The sequence below is a fragment of the Phyllostomus hastatus genome, unplaced genomic scaffold (genome assembly GCF_019186645.2).
Source record: "Phyllostomus hastatus isolate PE091 unplaced genomic scaffold, TTU_PhHast_1.1 phas_contig_36, whole genome shotgun sequence".
Classification (NCBI taxonomy): Eukaryota; Metazoa; Chordata; class Mammalia; order Chiroptera; family Phyllostomidae; genus Phyllostomus; species Phyllostomus hastatus.
The window spans coordinates 3752167-3772570 of NW_025333862.1; the positions used below are offsets into that span (position 1 = coordinate 3752167).

Genomic DNA, 20404 nt, shown 5'->3' on the forward strand with positions numbered 1-20404 from the left:
CAGCAGACACTTAATGGACAATCTCAAGCTGCGTTAGGGTAATGTAGATGTTAGCTGGGAGTATCTTTGTAAAAGAAACTTAACCTTTTACATCTTCCCCACTTGAAATTTAAGATCATGGTGGGGAATCCAATGGCTAAGGATGTATAAATGACAATAGTCTCTCGATGCTTGAGTGTCTTTTGCAGGATTCAGACTTGCTTCCCAAAAAGGAAGCTCTAATTTCTTCAAACTTTTTTTTTCTTGCAATTTCTGAAATGGGAGAGAAGCTGCTCCTGATGCTGTTACATCCCCTACCTGTAGTTTCCCCTCTTTCCGTGCAACTGTATCTACCTTCTCCTGGGTGAATGGGCTGCTCTAGCCATTGAGAATCCTATCCCTCTCCCTGTTTTTGCCCCATATACCTCTATCGTGTTAGTCCTGAAATTCCCCACCTCAAGAAACTTTAATTCCCAAGATCTGAAGGGTGCTGTCCAGAGAACAGGCCTCTGTACTGACTGGCTAAAGATCCGGAAATAAGTTTCACTCTCAAATTAGCCTTGCAGATATTTAGAAAGTTCGCTAGTCAAGCCCATCTCCTCTCCTTAGTGCAAAGAGAAGAGAGATGCATTGGGTATTCTAAACTAAATGCCTGCTGAGCCCTTGCTTCCCATAGTCCAGACAACAGATGGAAGTGGGAAAGAGGGGCCAGGTAGGAAGACACTGGAACTCCTTTCCCCTCTCTCATGTTCCTCCTGCCAGAGAGGAAGTTCCCTAGGACCTGTAAATACTGCCTCAGGACATCCAGAGCCAACCCCCCAACCTGCCCCCATACAATTCCTCTAATACCTCCCCGCCTCCCCCTACTCTGCAGCCTGCTGAGCCCGTCCAGCAATGGCCTCATGTGCCCAGAGAACCGGGCACCTTTGGCTCCTGTCACTAAGGTCCCAGTGCTTTCCTTCAGGTCTGCTGTTTTCAAAATAACCTGTCTTCTTTTCTTCCCTTTAGGATCCTCTGCCCCCTCTTCTACTACATGATTTCTTTCCCAGACAGGACTCCCTCATGCCAGTGTCTCCTAGCTCCCAGCCAATCTTCTATCCTGGGGGCTTGAGATTCATGGATCTTCCTTCTCCTCCACTACCAATTTTCACTCCCTCGACTATGTAGTTTCATTGCCAACATAGCTTTAAAAGTACTACCTTTCCTTCTTGGAAGATGAGGTATTTGGGCCAGAATGACCTTAAAGCCCTGAACTTAGGCCACAAAGGCAACCTGTTAAAGATGCCACAATAACTAAATCCGTGCCATTGCAGAATGTACCTGACTCTGTAAGCAGACCAGGCTGACTGCCAACCTGCACCCAGACACCTGAAGCTCTGTCCTGGCAAAACTCTTCAGCCTCAGCAGTGTCCTAACAAAATCCCCTGCTATCTGATTCCTGATCTTTATTGTCATTCTCATCGCAACACTTAGGGTGGGAGATGTTGCCAAGCAATCTCCTGGTCCTGGTCTCTTTAGTTGGGAAGAGCTAAAAGCACTAGAAAGCAGAAGTTTGGGAAACAAGTGCTAGAATCTTGGGAAGGTGAGCCCGGGATCCAGTTTCACTGTGGAAGTTGAGACCTCATAACCCTAATAAGCACTGAGGAAGATATCTCTACAGCTCTTTCTTCCATGTGTCTGAACCCACCCGACATGCAAACCCTTTCCTCCTACAGGATTAGTTTCCTCTGTCCCTTGGACCTGAAAACTGTATAATGTGATGAGGGGTAGTGTTTTAGCTCAGAATCCAGAAACTATTTCTAAACATTTCATGGCTTCTTGGGAAGCTTTATAAGTAAGAATAAGTGGCTCACAAGGTGCCTGCTTTCCCACCTTCTCTCCTGGGGAAATGAAGTCAGATGAGTGGAATTAGCACCTTCCCTGCATTCCTGGGAGATTGCCCATTGCTATTAAGCATGTGGGCATTTTCAAGATGATTCAATCAGATTCTGAAGGATAAAGGAATTCCTTGACTCCCTCCTTGTTACTTAAGGGTCAGGGATCAAGGTGGTAGGTTTGACTGAGGAGGCCCCGCACCCAGACCATTTTTGGAAGACAAATGGCATGAATGACCTCAGGCTCAGAGGAGGAGGGCCCTGGAGACCAGAGACCACTGTGCAGGGCTAGAATGGATGCTGGTCACCACCCACCAACTGTCAACTCTTTCTGCCCCTCCTCAGTCTGACTGCTGAGCTATTGTCAGCATTTCTGCCAGACATTTCCAGATCTCCAATGCATTAATGCAGCTAGTGGCATTCTCTCTTAGGAGCCTGGCCATTGGATCCCTGAGCTCCATTCTAGGTCCCTGTCCACCTCATCCCAAGGAGAGAATGTCTCAGAGAAGAAACCCAGAAGAGGGTGAGCCCAGCAATTTGTGGTTAGGAACCTTTACACTGTGGTCACCTATGTATGGGCTACTACATGCCTCTGTTTTTGCTTTAAACACATGAGTTATTTTCCTGAAAAAAAATGTAAAAATCAGGTAGCTGATTTAATTAGTGTTAGAGGTTCCTGGGCCTCAAAATTTAGTAATATATACTTTACCTTCTATCTTAAGTTGCATGCACTATCTGCGAGGCATCATAGGATGTGGAAGTCCTATTAAAGTTTAGATAGTTTGGGGCACTAGCACACCTAAAATGACCTCCATCCACTGAAAGGGTAGAGCAGACTGGATTCTAGCTGGGTATTTGGACTCTGTGGCCAATTGTTTCTTAAATGAAGTGTGATGTACGATGGACACGTTTCCCCCTGTTCCTTACCAGTGCTTTGTGTGTGAGGGAATCTCTCTGGCTTTCCACCTCCTGTCCCCTTTTCCCAGCTCCTTCCTTTCCCCTTTCCAAACCCCCTAGGACTTTCCCTTCTTCTTTCTTCACCTCTCTCTGACTGTGGAACAAAGCTATTTCACTCTCTGATTCTTTGCAGATCGACGTAATTAACACATTCCAGACTGGAGCCTCTTTTCAGGGAGTCCTAAAGCGACAGACCATGGGTCAACACCATGATGTAAAACATGTTCCTAGCTCATCCTATGTAACAGTTGCACCAGTCAAATCTCCCCCCACCACTTCTGTTGCTGCTGCTGTTCCATCTCCTACTCTGGGCAGTGAGTGATGGTCTATTATGATGCATGATTTGCTATAATGACCACAAGAAAGCATGTGGCATCCACTGTACTCAACCATGGTTATCTTTTCCTTTCGGTTTTCCCTTTGATCTTTGACTTCAGGGAAGAAAAATGGGACAAAAAGCCCACTCCAAAATTAGGCTACGTGCCATTTTATTTTGTTTTATTTTATTTATTTATTTATGTATTTATAATGTTGAAAAGCTATTAAATCATACTATTTTAAAGACCTGTTTTCTAATTGTTCCGTTGCATTACTTGTTTCTTCCTTGAGTTTTTGTTTTGTTCTACTTTTTTTTTTTGTTTTTTGCTTTGTTTGGATATGTTGTTGTTTCTCTCCTCTCCTGCTCCTTAAGCTAGATGTAAGGTTAAGCCAAATGGAAATACAGAAACTCTCTTCATTTCGGGGCAAGATTGAGATCTCCCAAGAAAGGTATGAAGGAAGCTATTGTTCCCATGTTTTGTTTTATTTTTTTACCAGTTGACCTTTCATAATTGAGCCAGTATCGAACTTGACCACTAATAATAGTCCTTTTGGTGACTGCTCTATTTTTAGCTGGCAGTATTGGCATAATAGTTATAGCTGAATATGAAGAAACAAAAGTATTCAACTCAAATGCACAGGGCTATGTAGCCCTGTTGTTTTATTTTTCAGGGACTTTAAACCAAATTCTAGTTTAAGAGTCAATTAATTCACATCTGGGTAGGAGAAATATATAAAAAGATCACAGTAACTTATTTTTCACCCTGGCTGGTGTGGCTTAGTGGGTTAAGGACCAGCCTCAGCCTGTGGACCAAAAGGTTGCTAGTTCAATTCCCAGTCAGGGCACATCCCTGGGTTGCAGGCCAGGTCCCTAGTTGGTGACGTGCAAGAGGCAACTGATTGATGTTTCTCTCCCTCTCTTTCTCCCTCCCTTCCCTTCTCTCTAAAAAATAAGTTAATTCTTTTTTCTTGCTTCTCCTTTCCTTTAGGGATAAAATAGAAAAATAGAAGCAGGAAGTTTGAAAACCATTGCCTCACCAGTAGCAAACCCTTCATATCTTATTTTGCACACAAAATTCTAGGAACCCCTTTTTCAGCCAGCCTGTCCATTGGAACTCTGTCTACACTCAGCCTGAGATCTGCTGTTCCCATTAGTAGATTATTGGATTCTTGTTAATGCTTATGGCTTCCTATTCCTGGTCATTTTACCTTTTCCAAATGGGATACAGAGAGGAGAGAGAAGTCTGTTTGCTGATAGTGCCATTACAGTATTTGGTGGGAAAGGAATCGCTCTGTATTAAGTATACTGTTGGCTTAAATTTCTGAGTGTTTGTCTCTCTCTCCCGCCCAAGCCCCTCTTCCAGCCCAGGGATGGGGGGTGAAGAAAGAACAGTTGCACTGTCAGGAGTTCACATGGCTGTGAGCTGCATTGGTTGACCAGGCTTAGATTATTTGTTGTCTTTTTAACTAACTGCAAGTGTTCTCATGTGAGGTATTGAGGATATTTATATAGATATATATTAGTTTAGGCACAAAGGCAGTCAAAGAACTAAATGTCTTACCCTGCAAATATCTAAGAGCCTTTAGCTCTAATGCTCCCATATTTCTCTCTTATTTCCATTTTCTTCAACTTTTGCCATGTTCTTCTAACTAATTTGCGTTCTTTTTTTTAATCCTGCCTTTATGTTAGGAAGGGTTAGTGTCAGATATCTCAGTGATTTGCAGGTGGAAGGCACTAAGCAGAAGACAGCCCACTGAGCTCTTGCAGAGTTGTTGGTAGAGGGCGTGCTGCACACCATCAAGACTGAAAATTGGTCAGGGGAGACAGACCATACCTGCTCATTCTCCAGCTCCTTCTTCCTTGGAGGTCCTAGAAGTTAATATCCATACATTTTAAAACCTCCTTTCTCATTTCAGATCTCCAAATGAATTCAATTATTTATCTAACCTTCAGTAGGTAAATCTCTAACATTTCCCTCTATAGGAAAGCCCTTATCTCTTTTCTTCCCCTGGTTTCTGAAAAGCAAGCAGAAAATTACAGAATACCAGCTGAGGAAATGGAGTCTTCATCTGCCCACTCATTAAGCTACAGAGAGTGGCCCTTTGCACTCATGCCTAACCCAAGGTCTAGCCTGTTGGGGATCCTGAGTCATGAGGAAGATTTGCCCTTTAATCAGCCACTTCACCAGTAGACCTGGGGCTGCAGAAGAGACATTCCCCAGGGTTGTCATTCAGAGATGATGAGCAGGGAAGGAAGGGCGGATTAGCTGAGTGGAGAGAGACTAAAGCTTTCACAGCACCCACCTCACTAGCTGTGTCTTGTTTCCCATACACCGCTCATGTACCACGCAGCATGCATCAGGAAGGGAAGAGAACCTGGGCTGGACTGGTGATGGTGTGTTTGTGCTTGTTTATCGGCATGTGTCATATACTCTCTGAGGCCAGTGTTGAACTTGAGGAGCATTCTGGCACAACCCCATGCCCTCTATCCCCTCACCTTTCTTTCCACCTGCCAAGCCACCAGATGGTACTCCCTAGCTTTCTGACTCCACTTCACTTGAACTTCCCTTGCAGGTAACTGGTTTCCCTTTAGATTCCAGAAGTCCTGCAGTCGAGCCAGATGGCCGTTGCTTGCTCCCCTAAAGAAGAAATTTTCCCTATTTTTTTCCATCGACCCATCACCAATTCACTTTTATCTCCCTTATTGTTTACCTGTAACAGTGTTATGATCACCCCAACTTTTCCTCTAGGTTAGAGGAAAAGCCAGTGAACAGGGCTCCAGACCCCCACTACAACCCCAGTTTTTAAAAATCTGTTTTCTATATTGAACTTCATATCATTGTTTTTATAAAGTATTCAATGCTTAAAACAATAGAAGCAGGAACTTTTAAAATCATTGATATCAAAGATGATCAACTGGTGTTATAAATGTACCTGTTCACCTGCAGCACTTGTTAGAAATTTTGAGATCTCAAAAGAAGGTGAAAAAGTATAAGCTATGTTATCACTCCTGCTGGGGATGGTATGGCTTTGAACCCATCTCTTGACCAGGGCCAAGAGAGAAGGCATTGAATTTGGGTTTACTTAAACCAAGTTGCCTTGCTCTAAGTTTGGTGTAGATGAGTTAAAACTTAGGACTTCCTGAAGACCAGATGAAGCCTCTATTCCATGTAACCTCACCTAGATAGGGATCAAAGGAACATGATCAGTAAAATTCACCTAGATGGTCAGTAAGAATCACAGAAGGAGGGAAAAGTAGGTCCTTACTTTCTGTTCAGCATGGTGAATATGTGCCAAAGTTCCCTGATTCTTCATGGCTGAGGTGTTGAACTGATTCTATTGAGTGGCAAAGAGTCCTTACCCTCTGGGCTCTGAGCACCCTCGGTCCTGGGTGGGTCTGCCAGGTTGTCACAGAGTAAGAAAAGATAAGGAAAGCCTAGCCAGCAGAGACACAACTTCAATGAACCTTCTTTGCACATTACTTTTGAAAGTTCTCTACAATGATAGGAAGTACTGGAAGAGATGATCCAACCAAGTGATTTGCCTCTTCGTATGTTCTGCTGTCTCCACATTCTTCTCCAGGAACATATTCTTTGGTTAAACAGCAGAGGGATGTAAAAGGTGCCCTACCCCAACACTTCTCATTCCTCTATCCCACTCCCCACCTCAACAGTTCTTCCTATATTACTCCCATTTCTTTTCCAATGGAAATATTTTTGACCAAGACCAGAATCAGCCACCTCTCAACAACGAAAATCTCACAAATGCTTTCTTTTCCCCTGTCCTCACTCTCCAATCTCCTGGGATACAACTTTCTCCACCAACCTCAATTCTACTCAACCATGTTCTAAATCATCCCTCAGAGAGACCTGCAGCTCAGAAAAGCAGGCTGCCAAAGCAGGTGCCTATGGGTAAGGCAAAGGCTGGTCACAGGGATTGTGGTCCGTTTTTTCCCTTTCTCTGAATTGCCTGAACCCTCTATTTTTGTGCAGTAAAACAAAGACTAACATGGGACACTGCATGTCCCTTTCCTTGCCCAATAAAACTACAAATTGTTGCCTTTCCTTCATCTTCATACACCCCATCAGAAAAGCCACTTGTTTGTAGCACTGTCCTCTGGATTGGGTGTTTTTTGTCCTGGTCCCATCCTTTTCCTTCTCCACGTAAGGTCATGCTTCTCTCTATGATTTAGAAACAGCTGGGGGAAGCTGTGAGACTGGGCAGAGTTGCCATGTATCAGAGACATGGACATGCCTTTGAGTATGAAAGCCAGGTCTTCTCTCAGTAGTCAGGAGGAAGGCGTCTTTTGATATCTTCGATACTTGTATTTCATCCACATCCTCCAGGGGAGGGACAGAAGGAAGGGGGCAGGGTGGAGGTTGTGGGATATAAATATATGCATGTCTCCTGATGAAAGAGCAATTATTCAATTGGAGAATATGAGATTTAGTTTCTTGCATGCTGCTGACACAAATGAAGATTGGTTTGTCTGCCTTGCTGCATTATATTTATGGCCACTTATCACCCAGAGTGTATTGTGTCCAGATTGGTACGTGTTTGGCTATTTGAGGGTTTTAAACAGATAACTAAACTTCAATGTATAATTTTTCCATTCTACATTCACAGAATGTTTGGCTTCTACACAAAAATCCACATGTCTAAATAATCTTTTAAATTTGGCTGTTCATTTGCACCTAGTTCCAATATCTGTGCCCTCTGTTCAAAAGAACTAATGAATCCTTTTGTTTTCTGTTTTGTTTTGAGTGGATTGTTTGGGAATGCTAACTTTGCTTTGGGTTTTCTATTTTTTTAAAGCAGCTTTTGAAACATCTTAGTTGTTTGTCATTACTCACCTCACCCCACCCAATGCTTGAAATTTGAGCCACGTAAATGTTTTTAGTGTTCCACGATCTGTTTCATGTATGGTTTTTGTTGTTGATCAGTAATGTTTTATAGTTTGGGTTTGGTTTCTCTCCTCAAACCACCAGTTTCTTGTTCTACTGGCCAATTCTCATCTCTGTATTTTCTCATCCTTCTTTTCCTTCCCCTGGTATAGATCAAAGTGGTCAAAGCATTCCATAGTTCCCTCCATGAAAGCATCCAGAAACCTAGCAGCCAACACTCCATCCACAACTTCATGACCCACCCTGAATTCACCATAGATGAGGAGGTGCCACGAACACCACTCCTGGATGAGCAAGAGGAGAAAAATCTTGAAAAGGTTTCCAAGCCTGGGACTAGGGTGCTCCTGTTGGATGGGGAGGTCACCCCGTACGCCAACAAAAACAACAATGCGGTGGATTGCAGCCAGGTGCAAATTGTTGCCTCCCACTCGGACAGCCCTCTGCACAGCCTGGAGACATCAGTTTGAACTTTATTCTCTGACTCCCATTCCTGCTTTCCCTATTTCCTGTTCATCTCTCCCATCTATAAGATGATCATGGGACTTTTCACTGTCATGTCAGTTGCTCTCAAGTATGTGTGAGCCCCACCTGTCCATGAAGAAGAGAACAGACCTACAAGGATTTCAACTTACACTTGAGTTGGGGTTTGTAGTGGGACCCTGTCAAATCCTAGGCAGTTAGTGAAGTAGAATCTACTCCTTGGCTATATCAGTTGTCATTTTTAAAGAAGTGATATGATCCTCTTGGCATCCACCCCAACCTGAATTCTCCCCCAGCATTCATACGTGTGTTGCCATCCCCTGACTTCTGGATTTTACCCTATGAGTCTGTACCATTTATAACCTCTAGAGAGACAAATACTCTCAAATGAAATGTGTGGGAAGCAGGAATGGAATGTATGGAATTAGCCTATAGAGTGATTGTTTTTAAAATCATTTTCCCATTTTGAAAACTTATACCTAAAGCCCTCTAGCTCTTTCCACCCTTCCAGTCAAACTTCCCCAAGGTCTTTTGACTGTTGTCTTCTTTACTTTCACTTTTTTCTTTTTTTAAGTTGTGATGATTAAGAAAGTGGAAAAAACCTGGATGAATTGAGTCAGCTTTGACCATTCTCTCTTCTGGTCCCAGCAGACCCCTTGATTTAGTTTTAGAGGCAGACAAGTTTTCTTTGCTAACAGGGTCTTTTGAAGCTATTGAGAACTGGTAAGAATGTACTCCTACTGTTACCAGGTTATTTACTTCTAAACTTGTCAAGTATGTGTGGTTCCTAAGTACAAGAGAGATCGACCTTGACTATGAAGCTTGCGTATGTGTGGTATGTCATTTTTACTATAACTCTGAGATTTCTCCTATTCCTAAAGTGGCAGCAAATGAAATCTATTGAGAATGACCCTGTCTCCTAACTGAACTTAGATATCAAGGACCAGAAGCTGGCAAGTCTAGGACAAGACAGACCAGCAAAGCCAACTCCTGTAGGATCTTTGGAGTGACCACTACTGTTTTCAAAGCCATCTGGCAAGGCTCCTCCAGGGCAGGACCTAGTTGTTGGAAGATTGAGTGTTGAAAAGCCTTGGGAGCGGCCAAAGGGCCATTCTAGCAGGACCTGAGAAACCAAAAACCTTGAGCTTAGATAGCTGGGTATCAGCTTTGACATTCCCTTCAGTTGTTTAATCCTACTCTTTGCTACATCTCCTAATTTGTCCAGTCTCTGAAAAGGTTCCAACCTTTCTCAAATATTCTGATTTTGAAAATATGGATCCAAAGTGGGAGGCTCCAGTGACATTTTGCTGACATAAAGGAACAAAAGACACCCTAAAAAATCTCTCCATCCTCTCTTCCTTTCTCTCACATGCCCCACACAAGCCCCCCTACAGAACGTGCTCACCTGCTGCACAGTAAAGCTCTGTGCCTTCTTTCCCTGAACACTGCCCAAAGTATCCCTTTCACCTGCCTCTCAGGAGCTGGGGACTTCTCTAGGAGATTTTTTTAAGTGTATCTTAATGGGACAAGGTGGAGCCACATTTGCAGCAGCTCCATTTTTATCACTGCTGATGTTGATTTATGCTCTTCTGTGCAGGGGTTTGCTCATGTCTGCCAATTCCCTCCTCCCACTGAAGCCTGCCCCTCTTTGCAGAGTGATGGGAGCAGGGAGAAGGGGCTTGAGGGTATTATGAAGTGCCAAATGTCCATTTGTGAGAGTTAGAGCACCCAAACCTATCCCCTCCAACCTTTTCTTCTGGATGCCGCCTCCCTCACCCTTTCACCTGAGCTGTCCAAGGTAGAAAGAGGGAAGAAAACAGTGCTCCCTGGACACCCCCACTGCCACAGAATCCACCACGTTGGGCTTTGGTTTCATGAAGGTGACATGTGTCAGTGATCTTTGCCCCGTCTGAAACACCCATGGGGGAGGACAAACAGCTCACACAAGGTGTTAGGTGTTCACATGTATATTTATTAAGTACATTGGAAGATTTAGTTCTGCCAAGTCTTTTATTACCTCAGATCAGTTTGAAAAACAAGCCAATAACAAACTTTGGAGGCTATTTTACCATTCCTGCTCCCAAAAGACTCTCATGGTGCCTGACAGGCTCCTCCTGAGAGTTTGTGTCTACTTTTAAAGTCAACGGTTTTTTATGTATTCTAGTTTCCATAGTAGGAGAGAAAATATAGAAATATTATGCAAAAATATATAGTTTTCTTTAGATCCGAAACTGGTATTTTTTGAGTCAGCCATATGCATTTTGTTTAAAGGATTTAAAAATAAAGTGCTGTCATGTAACCCTGTGGAGGGAGCCCATAACCAGCTATTTAACATGACAGTTGACTTAGTGTATTTGTAATTGGTTCAAAACCAATGCACCATAATTCCTTTCTCCAAACAGCCATCTTTATACTTAGGGGAAAATTTTGTTGGGTTCTAGACTTTTTTAATATACATTTTGTTGATATGGAATTGAATGAGTTTAAGTGTTTATGTGCCTATGTTTTTTTACATGTTTTTTTCTATTCAGTTTCAGTAATCCAGCTGGCAGTGAGTAAATATGGCATAAGTTAATAAAGCTTTCCCCCAAAATGGTGCTTTGGATTTGAAAAGGAACTGATGGGGAGAAGGGGGAACTATTAACCTAGACTGCTCTCTTGATAAGTCTAGAAAAATGGACAGTATGCTGGATGGGAAGGAAAACATCCAGCAAGAAGGCAGAGCCAGCAGAAGTGAGCGTATGCCCCCGTGAAGGTGGGTGCCAGGCTCTCTAGTAACAGGTGACTAAGGTCAGGGGCCTTGGTTGGATTTTGTTTCTTGAGGAATAGCTGGCAGAGTGGTACCCAAGACATGAACATCTCTTGGGCTACAAGGATACTCTGATTTGGGGTTTGCATTTTTTTACCTCCAGCAGGAGGTTCTTTCACCTCCTGTTGCCTCTGGGGTTTTCCATTAGTGAGGTTTTATGCAAGGATCTGAGCTGAGACATCTTCTCCTTCCCTAGAAAGGTGTTGTGCAATGTATAAAATGGAGAATAGAGTTCTAAGTGAAAAAAAAAAAAAAAAACAGGCTGATTCTAGCCCCAGCTGATCGTCTTAGGGCTAGATCCTTCCCATAGGTGCCCTCTGACCTCTGAAATGACTCACATCCCTGAAAGTTGTAGAGAGACCAACCTAGAAATTCCTCTGGCACTTGTGTGTGTTCTTTGGGTTTAGCTTTCTTTTGCCCCTTGAGCTTCAGAGGGGAGCATTTGCACTTAAATCTGAGTGATTACCTCACTGCCAAAACCCAGAGGGGCGTGGCAAGCTCACATGTGCCCTGAAACCCCAGAGGCAGAGCTTCCTTTCTTTCCGGCTTCCTTGCCTATCAATTGAAGCAGCCCATGATACCATCACAAAGTACACACTTCTCACTTTGCCTAACAAGGGACCACCCCACTGCAACGGTGGGGGTGAGGCATTTGGAAATGCCTGCTATTCTTAAGCCATTCCAGCCCCTTCCTCAGAATAGACCAGAGAGCCTTCCATTGAGCTCAGTGCCAGTCTTTTTTGCCTTCCCAGCCCTGCTATCAGGCCTGCTGTCCCATTTCCTCTTGCTTAAGAGGTGGAGGGAAGTGAGCTCCCCATGGCTGAACTAGCCTTTGGTTCATGTTTCCTCCCCATATGTATATATATGCCATATGTGACTATGCCATATATATGTGCCAACAAATCTAACTATGTTGTTTTTTTCAAATCAGCACGCAGATAGGAGATCTGAGTTTCTTTTATATTTTTTTTCGAGTAACTAGTATAGTAAACACTGGTTTTTTGTATAAGAAAAAAACAAAACAAAAGATAGGCCACTGTGGTCTGCATGATATCAGTAAGCAAACGGTGATATCAAATCAGTGTGCACCCCAGTGTGTGTTGCCATAATTTGCTGTTCAGCCTAACAGTGCACCCAATCTGTATTTGCATTTTGATATTATTTAAGCTCTCTGTACAATGTTTTGCATGTATTTATATGGTTCTTAGGGAAAAAATGCTATAAACTGACAAATCTGAAATTCAAATATGTTGTTCCACTGAGACAGGAAGAAGAGGAGTTTTAAAAGATGGAAAAAAGGGATAATTTTTTTGGAACCAATAAAGTTTGTTGCTAATGAGCAGAATCAGTACTGCCGTGCACTGAGAATAAAAGCCCACGCCCACTCGTAATTGTGCTGTCCTCCGTGTGTCTCCACTTCTGGATGATGTCACTGGTTGTTGAGGTTGGGAAAGGGTCTGTGATGGCCATGTTGGGAACTCCACCAGAGCAAGCCCAGAACTTGCCTTATTCGTGGACCCTGACTCACTTTTCTGTCACCGTTGCCCTCGGTGACTCGTGGCCCTGGTTGTCAGCTCTGTCCCCTTGTGGTACAAGCTTTGTTCTGCCCTCTTTGGTTAGAATCTACAACCAGGGAACTGTGAAGCTGACACTTCTGAAAAACAACCCACTTGGAAGGATAAGAAAGAGGTGGAGTCTTTCTTTTTATTTTCCATTGTAGGTTCCCTCCCAAATACCCTTGCCAAAAAGGGATGCAAAACACACACATACCCACCCGCCTCTAGAGTCCTTTCTGAAGTATGGCCCTATACGTCACCCTCGTCTTTGTTGGGCCCTAGGTCTGTGCCTCTCTGTGCCAGACAGGATCTTAAGGACCCACACCTCCTACCCCAGTGTGCAGTAAGGCACAAAGAAGAGTGAACTTCAAAGTTGCTATCTGGCAGGGACCAATGTCTCCTAAGATAATTGGTTTAATGGAGTATAAAAGCCAGCTCGGCTCCATGGGCCTGGGTTACTAATGGAAAAGCCCACACTCTTTTCTTTTTCCCCACCCCCAGTTCTAGAAATGAATCATTTCTTTGCCCCCAGCCTTTAATGGTTTGTGAGCCTCCCCTTTCTCAGCCACTATATATATCCTGTCCCTACGGTCACTGGGTCTGTTTGTCACTCTCTATCAAGACTGATTGGTTCCCTCCCAAACACACAACCAGGCCAACTCTGAATTACTCTGGTAAATCCAAAAATGACTGTGTGCCAGTGAGCTGGTTACCAGCTTCTGACCCGGGTCTGTTACGGCATGGTTTTCACGTCACTGCAAGCAGGAAGGAGAATGAAAATGGATGTCCTTCACCAGGAAATAATAATTGAAACCTTGTAAGTAAAACATGCAAACATGTCACTCTTTCTGTGTGGCTCATGTCCCCAACATGAACCTAAGCCATGAGAGGTAATTTCCTGCTAAGTTCACTGACTATAATACTTTTAGTTTTGAAAGGTAGTAGCTTCTGGGTTCTGGGTTTTCCTGTACCCTGATGTGGAACTAAGCACAAGTCTCTATGTCTCTGAGCCTTGTTTGAGACACCTCCCTGTTCTCAGAAGACACACACAGAACAGAGCAGTCTCTGAATGCCCCAACCCCCACGCTATCTCCAGAGAAGCTGGTGTTAAACCAGAATGCCACGTCATGCTTATTTACAAAGAGAACTTACATGATCCACATATTAGAAAAGCCAAATTACAGCCAGAAGTTTGACTTTAGTTTATAAAATTTGAGCAAAGGGAAACACCTGGACTGTCTAAGTGGCCAGCCCCATCACACTCAAAGCCAGATACACCCGCTTCTGCTGAGGTAGCCCGGCCCCCAAGTTCAGGTTGAGGCACCAGGGGGTTTCTCTGATGTCCCCTGTAGTGGAGGTCACATAGACAGACCACCCTTCAAACAGCACAGCCAATTAGGTTAAGTTTCCTTGCTGTGCTAGACCCAGGAATGCTACGTTAAAACACTGATTTGGGTTTTATAGCTCCCAATCTTCCTGTGCTGGCCTTATTTAAAGCAAATGTGCGTGGAAACTACTTGAAAGAGGAAGTGAGGCTGGGGAGGGAAGGGCTAGGAACTAGTGATTGCCCCCAGCCATCTGCCAAAGGGAGAACAAAACCCCAAGATAAGAATTCCCACATCTTCCGTGCCAAATCTTTGAACTGCAACTGCTGCTGATGAGGGAGGAGAAAGGGCTTCGAATGATTTTGTGCTCACCCTCTAGTGAAGGATCTAAAGACAGAAAAATTAGAGAACTGGAGTACGACTGTGGTGTGTGGCAGCCTAGGAGGCAGGAGGCACGTGTCCTGAGCCCCACCCTATCTCTTGATTTTCCGTCTCCACAAGGAGACGGTCACATAACGTAGAAGATTTTCAGACTGCACTTTGAAGATCTGAAAGCTTTCCTCAGAGTTGCCTCAGAGCCCACAGGTGTTCAACAAAAATGGCTTTTTAAAAAATGTATTTGGCTTTCACGTTAGCTATAGCTTTATTTTAAAAATATTGCATCCACTGATAGACCTTGAACAATCTAACTGTTCTTTTGGTTTGCACTAGGATGCAAAAGAAAAAAATCCCTGCACTTTCTGTCTTTGTGGCAGCCCAGATTGAATAGGGGACTACATCTGCGGCAAAATAAAGTAAATAAATAACAATAGAAATATTAAGAGCCCTGGCTGGTGTGGCTCAGTTGGTTGGAGTGTTGTCCCATAAACTGAAAGGTTATGATTTCAATCCTTAGGGCACATGCCTAGGTTGCTGGTTTGATCCCCTGTAGGGGCACTTATGAAAGGCAACGGATCAGTGTTCTCACATTAATGTTTCTCCCCCTCTCTAAAATCAATAAGCAAGTCCTTGAGTGAGGGTTAAAAATAATACTAATAAGTCCTGGCTTGTGTGGCTCGGTGGATTGAGCGCCAGCCTGTGAACCACGTTCCCAGTCAGGGCACAGGCCTGGGTTGCAGGCCAGGTCGGGCCCTCAGTAGGGGCACGTGAGAAGCAACCACACATTAATGTTTCTCTCCCTCTCTTTCTCCTTCCCTTCCCCCTCTCTAAAAATAAATAAAATATTTAAAATAATAATAACAATAGCACTGTGAACTAGTAATCTCTGAAATGCTATGATTCTAATGAAGAAATCGAATAATCAGTGCTGAAATGATACAACCTGGGGTGACAATGTAACAAAGTTGTGTGATTAAATACGCAAAGAAACCGAACTTGGATCCTATATCAATGTGTCTCATCATAATTCTCAATGTACATACAAATAATATAGAGTACAATTTAGTAATTATAGGTCAGCCTGCTGAGATTATCATCAAGCTAACTCTGCTTTGGAACTTACTGCAGCAGTTTGGGAATGCAGAGATCTAAGCCACTGGAATGGCATAAAATTAGAATAGAGAAGCAAGATACCTCACTCGAGCTATGGGAGAAAGAGCTAGCCTGGAAATTAGAAGTCCTATGCTGTAATCCTCACCCTGCTGCTTAGCTGCTGTGTGACCTAAGGTTTCTCCAACTCCTAGCACTTTCCATTCTTGCTCTAGTGTCTAAAGTTGCTACACAAAGCTACAGTATATTTGTTCTGAAATATTTTTTATTGACTTTGTCAGGCATGGTCTCTTGTCCTATGATCTGTACAATTTTATTCATTAAGACTTTCTTCAGCCCTGGCTGGCGTAGCTCAGTGGATTGAGCGCTGGCTGTGAACCAGGCATTACGGGTTTGATTCCCAGTCAGGGCACATGCCTGGGTTGCAGGCCATGACCCCCAGCAACTGCACATTGATGTTCCTCTCTCTCTCTCTTTCTCTCTCCCTTCCCTCTCTAAAAATAAATAAATAAAATCTTTAAAAAAAGACACATTCTTTGGTGATATTTAAAAAAAAGACTTTCTTCAAAGAACTAAATTAACTTGATGTGGAAAGTACAGCTATATATAGTAGTGATGCTGCAATAAAGCTATCTTATTTTTTTTTTAAGTAAAAAGTGGTGTTGATCCTGGTTGAAAAAAAAAAAGCATCTCTAGACTGGGCTTTACCATGTTAGGCATATAGCATGACGAGATAAAGTGACTACCTATTCTAAAGTAAGGCATCCTTCAGCTTTTGTGTGTATTTTTTAAAGAATAAATATAATCATCCCTACAAAAAAATAACCATCAGAGAATGTCTAAAAGCGTTTCTCTTTCATTGGTTACTCCCAGGGGGTGTAGCATTACTGTGTGTGCATTAGCACAATAGCATACAGCATACCCAGACATGTGCAGGCAGGCTTCACTTAAGCTCAGCCACTTAAACCTGCAACAAAGACAAATTACTCCACAGCCCTGAAAGTACAAGAAATCTGTTTTTGTTTCTTTTCTAAATCAAATCAAATGTAGCACCAAACTGACTAGCACTCACCGAGATCTATGATATATTGCTTGCCACTGTAGCTTGTTAGGAACACCTAGTTAATGAAATGATTGAAATAATATTCTATTCACTCGCATGAGAAGAGAACACAGAAAGCCATCTTGACCTGTGTCTTCCCTGATCCAGTCCCATGGCTTGTCTGGTCCAGTCCCCAGGTCCTTTGCCCTAGGCACCTCTTCTGACATGCATTGTGCCGGGACCACCCACCTTGCTCCCTCTGCTGGGAGTTCACCTCCCTCCTGCCAGAGCCCCTGGGTCAGAACCTCTGCGTGTGTGGGCTGGTGAGGGACCCCTGCAGATAGAGAGAAGCCTTGATTGAGTTGTGCGCAGGCATTTGGTTATCAGCCCTGCCTGGGCTCTGCAGCTGCTGGGACTCTAGGGAAGCCTGCCAAATGCAGAACTCCAGAAGGCCGGAACAGGGCTGCTCTGCCCTGCTCCCAGACTTGAGGAGAGGATTCTCTCACCTTGTCAGCAATGCCAGGCCAACAGAGGCTTAGCCTGAGTGGGAAACAGAAGCCATCCCCTGACTCCTGTCTTGTTTCCAGATTCTCCTCCCTCTGCCCAAGGCCCTTGAGTGAAGCAGGGACAGGGAGCAGAGAAGTGAGGAACATTTCTGTAGTTTCCAAACCTCTGTCCTAACCCTGCTTTCTCGCAACTTTAACTTCAGAGAAAGGTATTTGCTGGCTCTGTTCTCTCAGACTAGTCTGGACTGGAGAAGGCCTCCAGGAGGCCCAAATGCATGGGGAGGGTGGGGGTTTCCCCACCAGCAAGGCTCCTGCTGTAATTTTGCTGGTGGTTTCAGCTTCCAAACCTTCTAAAACCAAGCCTGGCTGGAGTTCTTTCACCTGGGGCAATTTGGGAATTTTTTTTTTTTACTCAGAAATAAAAAAGCCATTGTTAACTCCTCCTAAGGGCAAAAGAAACCAGCACTGGAGCTCAGGGTGTCCTTCCTACAGAGGGTAAGGAGGATGAGCAAAGCTTGCCTTCTTCCTTTGGCTGATGAGTGCCTAGAGGAAGAAGACTAGACATGGATTCCTTGCTCAATATTGTAACAGGGTGCAACCAAGAGGGGGGACCCCAAATAAGGATTTGAAATGGGGTCCAGATACCGCAAGGTATCCAGGAAATATTAGGATGTCCTCACCCCGCTCCACACAGGTGTGGGTTGGGGAAAGAGACAAATGGAGCAGGGACATTGAGAGCTGTTTTGCATAGCAACAGCTTTGCAGCTAACCTCTGGTGTGGTCATTTAACACATCTATAACCTTTAACTGGTTACATAGATATGGTAAATAGCTGTGGCCATGCTCTGAGCCAGGGGAATAGAAGTAACTTCCCCACCAAGATCTAACTGGGGAGCAGGTCCCCCAAGTTACAGCACCTGCGTGAGAGCTTGGAGGGACTCAGCAGCCATAGGAGAGAGGACCACGCAGCTGGGACCCTGGCAGGGAGAGAACCACTCAGTCTTTAGCAGAGTGGGGACTCCCGCAGCCCTCTGAGAGAGAAGAACCATGCAGCTTTAGCAGAGAACCACCACACGGCTTTGGCAGAGTGGAGACTCCCGAGGCCATTGTGCAGAGAAGATCACGCCGCTGTGGCAATAGAAGGGAGAACCTCGAGGCTTTGCCAGAGTGGGGACCCCCGCAGCTTTGGAAGGGGGAACCACCACCTGGCTTTAGCAGAGATCCCGGCGACATAGCTGATGGTTCCGGAAACCGAGGGAGCTTACCAGCCAAGACGGATTACTGAGAAGAACCGGGGGCTGCCCGAGCCATGGACTTCTATTTCTTTTCCTGAGATACGGTACCCCAGACTGGGCAAAGGGGGAAGGAAGGACTGTGTGTGTTTGTGGGTGTTTTAAGGGACTTTGGGATTTTGATGAAGACATTAGGTCACTACTTTAAGTTTGTATAGCATTAAATAAACATTTCTTTTCCTTTTCACGAATCTCTGGCATTGAGAGACATCTTTCCTCTGGTGGCAGACATAACGAACCCAGGGGGCTCCTTTCGGGTAATAGTATATTGCCCTCGGCTGCCTTTGGCCCCCCTCTTTGTTCGGTAACAATATCTCACCCTTTACACACTTGGGTCATAAATTCACAGCAGCAACAATCACCTCCAAGGGAACTTCTCAGAGGGCCCAGTTAACTCATGGTCAGGCACCATGCCAAATGCCAGAGCTGCAGTAAACAAAACAGTTCTTGCCCAGAAGGGGTTCAAAATCTACTAGGGTAGACAGACATTTCAAAAATGAATCCTTGCAGCTGAGAATCCTTACTGTGCGTCGGACACAGTAAGGCAAGAACCCAGTTCTCAGGGGGAGAAGGCTTCCCAGAGGTGGTGACACTAAGGGCACTTTTTAAAAAATAACAATTTTACTTATTTTTAATAAAAACAACACTTGATCCTTGTAATAATTCAAGCAATAAGTGTCCAAAAAAAGTATCAAAATACCTCAAGCCCAAAACCCAGAAATAACCAGTATAAACTCTTAAAATGTGACTCTATTGGAATTTTACTAGCAAAAAAAGAAACTGCTATTATAATGAAGAAATTTGTCATTCAAAGGCCCCGAGTACAAAAGTGACAATGAGCTGGGTCTGCCTGGAATGCAGAGTCCTGCAAGAGGGTGGCCAGCCAAGGTTGACCCACTGCATGAGGACAGGGACCACGATGTCTGTTTTATGTGCAAAGCCAGTGTGCAATGTCATGTGATGGGAGACGTCCCATAAATGTGTGCTTAAAGAATAAAGTAGCAGCCTGGTGGGTGTTGGTCTGTTGGTGGGAACATCATCCTGTAGACCAAAAGCTTACTTTCAGGTTTGATTCATGGTCAGGGAACATACACAGGCTGTGGGTTCGATCCCTGGTCAGGACACCTACAAGAAGGCAACCAATCGAGTTTATTTATCACATTGATGTTTCTCTCCCTCTCTCCCTCTCTCCCTCTTCCCCTCTCTCTCCTTCCCTCTCTCTCTAAAAAGCAATGAAAAAATGTCCTCAGGTGAGGATTAAAACAAAGAAAAAAGAATAAAGTAGCACACAGGAGGTAGGTAGGCTAAGAATCAAGAGAGGAAGGCAAAGGGGCCAGTCCATTAAATGCTATATAAAGGAGTAACCCTAATGCATTTCGAGATAATAATATACTAGCAGCCCGCATTTAATGAGCTCTTGCATATGCCAAATGCAAGGCCAGGCATTTTTCATTGTAAGTCCAATTAACTCACAAGTTTTATCTAAGTACTATTATTATTGTCATTTTACACCCTAAAAATATGAGAGGACCTGCCCGAGATCATCCAAGTAGTAATTTAAGATCTTAATTCACGGTGATGCTCAACAAAGTGCTCTGTCTTTCCAAAGAGGATTCCTAGAGGTTTTTGGTGTTAGCTACTCATTAAGTTAATGTGTAGCCCCTCCCCCTCAAGAGGCTTTGCTCACTTGGGTGCATAAGCTCTATTTAAAACACGCCTTAATACTATTAGAGAACAAAATTCAACTGAGGCAATGTGAAGATCTAATTGGCTTTATTAAGCGATTCATGCACCAGGCAGCATCCCATCTAGCAGATGGAAGGGTGCTCTAAGGAGCTGTACAAAATGAAAGGGTTTTTTTTTTTAATAGGAAG

The 20404-nt window shown here is 44.0% G+C and overlaps 1 protein-coding gene and 1 non-coding gene across 6 annotated transcripts in view; both read left to right on the forward strand.

Annotated features, from left to right (window-relative positions):
• Nucleotides 1–12712, forward strand: part of ATP2B4 (ATPase plasma membrane Ca2+ transporting 4) — a 100243-nt gene extending 87531 nt beyond the window's left edge. For 2 of the 5 annotated variants that reach the window (XM_045841322.1, XM_045841321.1), the window contains 2 exons: nt 2944–3124; nt 8185–8357. In XM_045841322.1, the coding sequence (XP_045697278.1) occupies nt 2944–3124; nt 8185–8210 (207 nt within the window). In that variant the 3' untranslated portion in view covers nt 8211–8357. Of the gene's footprint in view, nt 1–2943; nt 3125–8184 lie in introns of all 5 variants that reach the window. The other 3 variants (XM_045841320.1, XM_045841319.1, XM_045841324.1) reach the window with 2 other exon arrangements.
• A 2147-nt stretch (nt 12713–14859) lies between these two features.
• On the forward strand, nt 14860–14983 carry LOC123820694. The gene has a single exon (XR_006786008.1). It is a non-coding gene; the product is annotated as a small nucleolar RNA SNORA31 (small nucleolar RNA).
• The last annotated feature ends 5421 nt before the right edge of the window (nt 14984–20404 follow it).